The sequence below is a fragment of the Panthera leo genome, chromosome C2, assembly GCF_018350215.1.
Source record: "Panthera leo isolate Ple1 chromosome C2, P.leo_Ple1_pat1.1, whole genome shotgun sequence".
In the NCBI taxonomy this organism is placed as follows: Eukaryota; Metazoa; Chordata; class Mammalia; order Carnivora; family Felidae; genus Panthera; species Panthera leo.
The window spans coordinates 157982205-157992884 of NC_056687.1; the positions used below are offsets into that span (position 1 = coordinate 157982205).

At 47.7% G+C, this 10680-nt stretch overlaps 1 protein-coding gene across 7 annotated transcripts in view; it reads left to right on the forward strand.

Moving 5' to 3' along the window:
• Positions 1-7369, forward strand: part of TCAIM (T cell activation inhibitor, mitochondrial) — a 74995-nt gene extending 67626 nt beyond the window's left edge. For 6 of the 7 annotated variants that reach the window (XM_042955972.1, XM_042955971.1, XM_042955974.1 and 3 more), the window contains 3 exons: positions 854-1086; positions 1668-1799; positions 5597-7369. In XM_042955972.1, the coding sequence (XP_042811906.1) occupies positions 854-1086; positions 1668-1799; positions 5597-5837 (606 nt within the window). In that variant the 3' untranslated portion in view covers positions 5838-7369. Of the gene's footprint in view, positions 1-853; positions 1087-1667; positions 1800-2194; positions 2346-5596 lie in introns of those variants that run through there. The other variant, XM_042955977.1, reaches the window with a different exon arrangement.
• Positions 7370-10680: the final 3311 nt, after the last annotated feature.

Here is a 10680-nt window from a genome sequence, read left to right on the forward strand (position 1 = left end):
AACCTTTGCTTGAACCTCTCCCCTGTGTCCACTCATGTTTACGTGGCACTTAGTACAAAGAATCCTGGTTCTTGTTTTGTTTCCTTGCACCCCAGCTGAAAAGCAGGGCCCGCCTTTTATAATCTGTATACACAGTTTAGTGCTTAAGTACATGGTAGGTGCTCAGTGATATTTATTGCATGTAATTGAGTTTTGTTGGAATTAAAAGTAAATTCTGAAGAAATATACTTGGAGGGAACTACATGTACTTTATTTCCCAGACCCTTCTTTATTAGACCATATAATCATTTTAAACTAATTTGAGATTCTTACCTGATTTGTTTTTAATTTTTTTTAAATGTTTGTTTTTGCGAGAGGCATACAGAGCACGAGTGGGAGAGGGGCAGAGAGAGAGAGAGAGAGAGAGAGAGAGAATTGGAAAGCAGGCTCCAGGCTCTGAGCTGTCAGCACAGAGCTCGACATGGGGCTCGAACTCGCGTCTGGAGCCGCGAGATCATGACCTGAGTCAAAGTCAGACGCTTAACCAACTGAGCCACCCAGGTGCCCCACTTACCTGATTATTTAAATGTTAGTACTTAGGACTTATTTTTATTTGGAATGTATTTCTTTTTTTCTGCAATCTCTTCAGTCCTATCTAAAAATTCCTAAGATTTATAGTGGGTTGTTTTGAATATTAGTATTTCCAGCCCTACATTAAGTCATAGTACTTATTTGAGCTTTCCTTCTAGAAAAACAATTTTGTTAAAATTTCTCAATACCACTAATTGGAATCCTAACATTGTTTTATGTTTTATGTTTACTTAGTTTTATGTTATTAAACTGAGTATTTCTTTCATTTTTTTAAATACCGTAGCTTTTTGAAAGATTGCCAAGTTATTTTGACCTTCGGAGGAGGCTGATGCTGTTAGAAGACCAAATAAGCTACCTTCTAGGTGGCATACAAGTGGTTTATATCGAAGAGTTGCAGCCAGTATTGACACTTGAAGAGTATTACTCTCTTCTCGATGTGTTCTATAATCGGCTGTTGAAAAATAGAATACCCTTTCACCCTCGAAGTCTACGTGGTTTAAAAATGATCCTTAACAGGTAAATATCTAAAATAAGAATTATTTTTATTCTTTCACTTAGATGTGTTGTGTGTGTAGGTAGATTAAATTGTTTTGTGTTTCACTGTGTGAGTCTTAGGAACTAAAGAAAAGAATGTCGCTCCTGTTAGCAGCACTCTCTACACATTAAAAAAGCCAACATGAAAGGATTGAAGGATTGAATCTCTAGAACATTTTTGAAATACATTGCCACTTCAAGGCAAAGTCAATCCTGTGGAAAACTTTATAGCGTTAGACTAATTTGAATCAGTAGCCCGTGTTTGTTGTACACACATTGTTTTCACAGCCTGTGCTTGCTGTTTAAGAGCACACCTCACTGTCTAGTGGGCTACTGCCTCCATTTACAGGTGAGGGTGGCCATACAGTGAGGAAGAATGCGGTTATCCTGAAAGTGTCTCTTTGGGGACAGCAAAAGTTAAAATGTAATTTTGCTATACTTTTAAAATGGATTTTCTTGAAAAATTCCCTTATCACTGATCAGACTAATAACATGTTTTCTTTGGGGGCAGAGTGGGGGATGAGAGATCAGTGACTTTTCCTTTTGTGTATATTTCATTACAGTGACAGATACGCTCCAAGCTTGCATGAACTCGGGCACTTTAACATCCCAAGCCTCTGTGATCCAACAAAGCTCCAGTGGTTTATTCTAACCAAAGCCCAACAGGCAAGAGACAACATGAAGAGGAAAGAAGAGTGAGTGCTATGAACCCTCTGTCGCTTCCTACCAGTCAGTCTATTAAACATTCAGGGGCGCCTGGGTGGCTCAGTTGTTAGGCGTCCGACTTTGACTCAGGTCATGATCTCACAGTCCGTGAGTTCGAGCCCTGTGTTGGGTTCTCTGTTGTCAGCACAGGGCCTGCTTTGGATCCCCTCTCTCTCTCTCTCTCTCTCTCTCTCTCTCTCTGTCCCTTCCCTGCTCGTGCTCTCTCTCATTCAACCATAAACATTAAAAAATAATAATAATAAATAAATAAAAATTTGAATATTCAGAATTCATAAATATGGGACATAAAAACTGTATTACACTTAGAAAATCGATTCATTGGTGCATAGTCCATGTTTACTTATCCCCCACCTTATTCTGCCAGGAATTGCATATGGTGTTTCCTGATATAAGAGTCTAAATTACATTACCACCATGTGCCTCAATTTGAGGAGCAAGACTTGTTAATATAAAAGTCAACTCAAGAGCAGAATGAAGATAAGAGTATCAGAAAGAAAGATGACAGGCATGTTTTCTGTTTAAAACTTTGAGACCTACTGGTGCAAAGCAAGCTTCGTCTGAATTTAAGTAAAGGAGAAGAGATTACAAGTAAAAAATTGTTGCAGTTCATAAGCAGTCCTGTATCTGTGTCGTTTGTATCTTTGAAGGAATCTTAGCCAACAGTTTCCTGTTTTGTGGCCAGTGGATACTGCTTAATAATGTTTCTACTATGAAGAAAGGAGGATATTACACTCAAAAGAGGGTTGTTTTTCTAAAGATGTTGGCAAAGGAGGTTTGGATACTGAGAAGTCATTCATTCATTCATTCATTCAGTCAGTCAGCTGTCATTTGCCATGACTGAAAGGTGCCATTGATAGAAAGATGGAGGCCGGGTCCCTGCCGTCCTGGAATGTGTTTCTGGTGGGAGGTGCGAGCGCTGGGTAGCTGGGCCAGGGTGGGGCTGAGTGAGAAGCACCAAGGCTACTGCTCCCCGAAGGCCACGGAGGCCCAGAGAAGGCGGCTGCACGTGTCCGGGGAGGCAGCAAGGAGGACGGAGACTGGCACCCGGAAGGTAGAGGTGACCGTTGAGCCGTGTACCGTTGGGGCATTGGTTCCAGGTTTTCCTGTCCTGCCACCTGCTCACCCCCTCCGTCCCTACCAGTTGCTCATTCAGAAGAGATCGAGGGTGGCAGTGGAGGAGGGCCACGGAAGTCATCCCTTTGACAAGAAATAACGGGATCGTTTGTGTATAAAACCTAAGTGAAGGGGCTGCATCTTCGTTTGGTCTGTGGGGTTGGTGACAGCTGCGTTGGCGGGATCCGATGGCACAAACACCCTGCTTCCTGACTGGGTGCTCAGCCTCCGTGTTTGTGATGTGATTTTCTCAGTTGTGAGTCAGCTTGAACCCTCGGGAGCAGCCCTGGCCAGCCTGTCATCGTCAGGGCTGACAGTTTTGTTGGCTGCACTGTTGCTGCTGCTTCTGTTTTCTCAACGGCCACTTAACAGGTTCAGTGTATTGCTACCAGGTTTTGAGGAAGTCAAGTAAAAAGAAATGCAGTTCACATAGGTTAGCTTTCGAAAGTTCCATCCTACCAGTGAGTCGGGTCAATACAGTGACCATCAGAGCAGCCAGAGTGAGTTACTCTGTGAGAAGCCCAGTCGGGGCTCGTCGGTGGCCTGCAGGCCAGGGCCCCCTCCACTCATCCCTCGCTCACTTTGCCCCAGCCGGCTGGCCCTTGCCTGCAGCGCCTCTTCCCAGTGTCCTCCCGGTTTGCCCTTCACCTCCCTCTGGGTCTCAGCTCGCATCTACCTTCTTTCTGGGTGAGGTTTTCCCTGGCGGTTAGCGGAACCAGCCCCCTCCCCTGCAGCACCCCCTCCACATCCCCTGGTCTGCCTTGCTCCCTCGAACTCCCCACCATCGGCCTCTGACAAGCTCTTTTCCTTATTTATTCAGTGCCTGTGCCCACCCACACAGAATGTGAGTACCACAAGGGCAGGGACTCTTGTCTCTTATTCCCTCCAGTGCCAGCATCAGCGCCTGGCACACAGGAGACCTTCGGGAAGATAACGGACTGAATCCATTAACTTGCATGTTGCCTGAGCCTTGCTCTGGCCCTGGCCCTGGAGCCTTCGTCCCTGCTTCACCACCCGTGGAGAGGAAACCACTTTGTTGCTGGTCCCAGTATACCTCCCCTCTTAATCATTGCTTTCATCCTTCTGCAGACCTCTGACTCTGGGCCCAGAGGTCCCCTCCTCTCTGCCTTCTCTTCTCCTTTGCTCTTTTCCCCCACCCTATCAAGGTTGCCCTCCTTGTAATCACCAGGGGGTGGTTAAGACTACTGGCTTCCCTCAGATGAAGTGTGCTCCTAGACCGTGGTTTTCACCTTTTAGCTGCATATCTCTATAAAGTGGATTTCCAAGCGGAAATTCAAATTATAAAAAAGGTAAAAACTCGCTGGTTTTCTATCTGAAGAGGAAGGGAACTAGGGGCCCCCGTCCCCACAGGGAACCTCGGAAGAGCTCTGCAGGAGCCTGCCAACGGTTTAAAACCACTAAGCTAATAGGCTAGTATCTGGGTCCCAAGTAGACTCCACGTGGCCTTCTCAAGACTGCCTCTTAACACCGCCTGGCTGCACCGCCTGGCTGCCAGGGGGAGTGCAGGCACTGTCCGTGGAACCCCTGCTGTGTTTGGAGGCTGGGAATAACCTGTGCACAGCTCTTACATAGGGCGGTCGTAACCCAGGGTAACCTGGGCCTAGCGGTAAGCCAGCTGTCCCCAGACAGGCTGTCCTCACTCAGTGTTTCTGTGGAAGTTCACTCACGTTTCCTCCTACCCTATATCACATACTATAAATTTTAATGTCACTTACACAAACTGGAAACCATGGAAATGTACAATAATAGAAGAAAGTTTAAATAATTTCGATACTGACATGTAGAAGAAACAACCATTTAAAAGAATGTTCACTGGGGCGCCTGGGTGGCTCAGTCGGTTAAGTGTCTGACTTCGGCTCAGGTCATGATCTCACAGTTCATGGGATTGAACCCTGCATGGGGTTCTGTGCTGACAGCTTGGAGCTTGGAGCCTGCTTCAGATTCTGTATCTCCCTTTCTCTCTGCTCCTCCCTGACTCATGCTCTCTCTCTCTCTCTCTCTTTCTCTCTCTCTCTCTCTCTCAAATAAGTAAATAAACATTAAAACATATCCGTAAACATTGACCACCTGTGGGATAATGTACTTAAGACACCAAGTTCTGCCGGGAGTTGTCTACTTTGCAGGCCTTTACTCAAGCCCTTGATGGAAGAGGCATTGTTGCTTGCAGGCGAAGGGGAGGGAGCAGAAAGGGAGCTGATGGGTTGGGAAGGGAGTGGAGTGAGCCCTTCCTCCTCAGGGGGCCAGCTTGGGTATTTGGGAATTTCCAGAAGTCATTACTGCCCAAGGGTCAGAGTGCAGGTGGTTCCTAAAACTATGGCTTTTACACTCTGCTTTCTGCCTTCTTTGGTCACTAACAGCTGCTCAGTGAGGCAGGATTAGAACTTTTTAAACTATGTATCAATTATTTTTACCCATTGCTGCTAAAAAAGATTTAACAAATACTTTTAGAGATACATGCACGACAACGATTGGCATGTGTTCTGAGCATGTAATTCGCCCCTTGCGGGCAACCCCATTTTCAATGTTGAGAGTGGAAAGTTAGAGCCCCAATATATAAAATTGTATCTACATTTTATGTTATTTTATTTGGTGATAGCTTGTGGCAATATTACGTTTATTTTCAATATGACAGGTTAAAGGTTATTGAAAATGAACTGATAGAGGCTTCAACGAAGAAATTTTCTCTGGGAAAGTTTTATAAGGAGCCCAGCGTTTCTAGTATACAAATGGTGGATTGTTGTAAGAGACTTCTAGAACAGTCGCTGCCTTACCTACGAGGGATGCATCTCTGCATTTCACATTTTTATTCTGTCATGCAAGATGGAGACGTTTGTATTCCTTGGAACTGGAAGGATGGAGAAGCCGTTAAGTAACACAGAAATCGGTATTATTTTTTGAAGAGGCAAGAAACCGTTAAACTTATTTAAATCCACAATTTAATATAACAGTATTATTTACATATTACAAGTACAAAATTTCTAACTGCTGCTCTAAAAGTAGACCTTTTTTAAAAATTAATTTCTGCTACAAAACTTGCTTTAAAAGGTTTTATCTCCCAGTCTTATGGCGTTTCTTAGCTGATTGGCAAGATTGGGTAAAAAGATGTCAGCATCAAGGAACATATTTTGCGGTATATAAATGAGGGGTTCTACGAAGTTGAGGATATATATTTTTATATGAGTGAGCGTGCGTAAGTGTAATCAGGTCTCATTCAGCGTAGCTCCGGAGCGATGGAACTCATTCAACATGCAACTTTGTAGTTACATCTCATGGGTCAATACAAATGCGTCTTTTGCAGCCAGCACGGGACAGTTGCTGTCCAAAACAGAAGACCGACGGACGGCAAAGATTAGATAACCGAATTTTTCCTGAAAGAAAGAGTAGAAGGAAAAAAAGCAACTGGATGTATGTATGGTATTGACATGGACATAAGCAGTCTGATACCAGTTTGTTAGAAACATCTTAGTGACAGAAAACTTGGGTTTAAACCCGTGGGTTTTCCTACCCATTAATCTATCACAACTGTTGGCAGCATGACACAACAGACAGTAAATGTCTTTGAATCAGTGAGGGGACTCTGGTTTCTCATGGACAAACTATCTGGAAAAACCCTTGCTGGTGTCCCACAGAGTTCCAGCGAGTAGAATCAAGTGTAAAATGGTTCAGGCCATCCAAGATTTGTCACCTCCTCAACCCCGGGCTTCCTGCTCCTACCAGTGTTTTGCCTCTGGCATGAAGTCCCTCTGAGCCGCCCGTGTGCGTGGTTGTGTGGCCTCCCTGAGGTCGCAGCACGGCTCAGACCTAAGGGCCATGGCGGGCCCACTCTGGAGACGCGGGGCTTCTCTCTCCGCAGTCCTTTCCCTTCGGATCATGTATTTCGCCAGATCCAAAACCTCTCCAGCTTGTTTCTCAGGAGGATAAGGTGAATCTAATTTGGGACACCATTTTTGTGGCTCCTACTGCTGGCTGAAGAAATAAGAAAGGGAGTTTTTTTCACAGTGCATCAGAAAGGGAAGGAGCTGTTAACCATTCTTGAAGTATGTTTCAAATTCATCTAAAACACCGATTGTTTAAACTGTTTAAATTCAAATGTGTGTTCAAAAGAAATACTGATGTGTAATTTTTATAGTTTGTGCATATCATCCCTGTGAACCTTCAGTAACAAGTATACTGAATTTGTTTTTCTAATGTAAAAATGTTGCCTATAAGGATTTTCCAGAGCCAAATGATGGGGGTGAACAATTCCTTCCTTAAAGGTTATGTAAGAAAATTTATTGAAAAGTAGCTTTGGATCATGCCATTTCTAAAATCAACTAATATAGAATCCTCAGTAATATGTTTTGAATTGGACTTTGTCTCAGAACTGATTGTTAACAATAATATAATAAATAATACATTAATCAGATTATTGTTTTCCTTATTCAGTTATTAATAGTTTCACAACTCCTAGAACATAATAAGAAATTACAAGAAACTGATGGCCTGGCTTACATCAGAAGCCGCATCTGTCTTCAGGACAGATCTCCCCAAGCCCTACTTCCTCCTTCATTTCTTAAAGACCTCTACCTCCAGGCAGCCCCCCTGAGCTCATGAGGGAGTGGTGGGCATTGAGAAATGGATCGGTGAAGTAAGAGGGACCAGGGCTGCATCTGAAGTCAGCTCACCTTTGAAACCTCCAAGGACTCTGCACATCCCAGGCAGAGGCCCCTGAAGTGAACCCCTCCAGCTCAGGCTACTGTCCCAGCACCCTAGAGTTCCTACCTCCCCTATACTAATCCAGTATCACCATCCCACCCCAACTTCCCTGGAGGGACCTGTCTGTGCTTCCCCAGAGTGAGCCAGTTAGACCATGTCCTGTGGAGCATGGTAGCTCCGGCTCTGGGCTCTTCTACAGGGGGCTGTGGTCCTGGCAGCCTTCCGCCACAGGCCCCAGAGCTGGGAGCCTAAGCTCCCGGGAGGCTGGCACCCAGACCCAGGGTGCAGGAACCACCGATGCACTGGGTGAGGCCTGGCAGCTAGCTGCCCACAAAGTGCCTCCTTGTTTCCAGACTGCCTGTTACGTGTGCCACCTGGGCACCAATCCCAACCACGAGCCCTGTGACCTGGCAGGGTCACCACAGGTGCCTGTTCTGTAATTATTGACACAATCCCCAGGGCACCTTTGTAGGGCTCCCAGGGGCTCCCTGCACAGAGTGGCTCTGGGCAAGGCCTCATCTGGCCTCAGTCTCCTCACCTCTAAGAGGAGACACCAGGTTGTGTTCTTGAAGTTTCTCCCGCCCTCAGTGAGTCTGCCCCAGGAATGCAGAGCCCTCCGTTGGGTGGTCTTGGCCGCCAGCCTAGGTTCCCCTCACTCCTAAGGACGAGGAGGAGGAGGAGGATGCGGGGCAGCCAGTGTCCAGACAGATCAGACCTGAGTCAGTGCCACGGGACCCTCTCCTTCCCTGCATTCCCCTGCTTCCTGCAAGTTCAGGCTGCTGGTCCCTCAAAACCCTTCCCTCAGGGGACGTACTTATTACGGAGCATTCTAGCAATTTTTCCCCCTAAGCTGATGAATGTTGCATATGAGGAAACTGACACCCAAAATTGGAGACTTGCCCAAGGCCTTTCTGCCTGAGGCAGACAAGAGAGGTGGGGTTAGAGCCCAGGTGTCCCAGGGGCTGTGAGGGGTCTGAGCGGGCAGAAGCACCCCTGGCCGTGTGTAGGCCCACTGCTGAGCTAGCACTGCACATAGGCAATCCACAAGTCAGGATCAGATGTGCCCTTGCAGCAGTCCTGCCCCTAGCGGGTGGGCAGGGGGGATACAGAAACAGAGACCTTGGATGGCGAGGTGTGTCAGGCCTGGCACCGTGGTGCGGACGGGCCAGCAGGCGGCAGGGCTGACATGCTACGGGCGTGTTGTGCAGAACAGGCTCGCTCACCCCTACATTGCACTGAGGCCATGGGAGGCAGGATTCTGACTGGGTCACAGGACACACTGGCCACAGAATCAAGGCAGGCGGGACCTCAGGCCTTTGCTCCACAGGCCCGAGAACTGGGGTTTCCTGGAGTCCTCAGGCTGAGACAGTGTTTCCGAGCCCCTGCTTCTGCCTCCCACTCCAGCATGACCGGATCAGTAGGAAAGTGGTCATCCGTTCCCGGAGGGCCGAGGAGCTGTCCACTGTCCCACCAAAGCATCATCAGGGAGCCTGTCCACTAGGGAAGGCACATAGCTGGAAGGGGCGCCCTGCCCAAAGTCTCTCTCAGCCTCAGGTTGCCTCGAAGCTCCCGTCAGGGCCCAGCCCCTTTGTGCTCAAGGTCCAGGGCAGCCCTGAGGGCCATCCCCAAGTCCAGCTGGCCCCGGGCTGTGCCCAGGGACCACAGGGCCTTTGGGTCACACTCATCCTAGCTTGTTCCCATCTCCACCAAAGAAGCATCCTTCTGACTCTGGCTGGGAACCAAAGTACTGCTCTGACACCAACATCAGAACCAAATTCTTGAACCCAAAAAACTTAGGAGCAAAATACCAAGGTGGTTTGGGAGGTAAAAGAAGGTCTAGAAAATGCTATGTGTCAAAATCTAAGTTAAATTGAAATGAGGTTTGAAAGCACTTGGTTTGTTCTTCTAAGAACTCTGCCCACAGTCCTGTGCGCTTGCAGGGGAGGCAGAGGGGAGCATGAAGGTGTAGACGTCACAGGCCACTCTGGCCATGGGCAGCTCAGGAAGGTGTGACCATGCAAATACTCTCAAGTTCAAAAGGAAAATCGGTTATTCCCAGTTAAGGACATTTTTCAGCTTGCAGGTGAAGACCCAGGGGACAGAAGGGCTGGGAAGAAAGGAAGACACTGGGGGCAGGCTGCTGGTCCAAGGGCGCCTCATGTTGGTGGAGCGCCTCCTGGTGGTGAGATGGTGACAGGAATTGCTGAGATTGGCTGGGTGTGGGGGGTGGGGAGAAGGGGAGGGTGCTCCTTGGTCCAGCCTTAGCCAGGCCATAGGTTGGTGCAGATGGGAGGGAATTTCTTGAGCCAGTGTCTTTCAGCGAAGCCTTAGAAGGAGGTGAAAGGACAGCCTTCTGTGCAGGTGTGCTGGACAGACCCTGGTCACTGGAAGGAGCCCCTGCACGCTCCCATGCTGAGATCTGGGCCTATCTTGGGGGTTCTCCAGAGAAGCTGGAGAAGCTTCAAGTACATCTGTCTTCATGGGGGATAGGTGATTTCTCCAGTTATCTCGTTTACCCAGAAAAACGTATGTAGAGGTTTCTTGCCCTGTCCAGACTCTTAGACATAGCTACAAAGGAGGAAATTGAGGCAACACAGATGCATCTTTAGTTGGCCATAGTGGGGACAGAGGGCTGTCTCTACACAGCCAGGGTCAAAGGGAACCATCAGCCCCTGGGCTAGGACTAGACAGCCAGTGCCAGGATTCTGTCAGGAAGACAGATGCTTTCCCAGGTGCTCCAGAAATCCTTCCGGGACCAGGAACAGGCCTTACCGGAGGCCCACGCTGACAGGCCCATCGCTGACAGGCACATGCTTGCTGTGTGCATCCCTGGGCTCAAGGTTTCCCCTGTTCCCACCAGGACATGCAGCTCTTGAGAATGTACTCTGAGGGCTTTGTCTTCCATGCAGTCAGAAAAGTGTGACTGGTGATGCATGGCCTTTGACAAACTCAGGGCCGAAAAGGTACATGAGCACCAACCTATGGACATACCCCCAATTCTCTGGGATCTTCTCCGTCTAA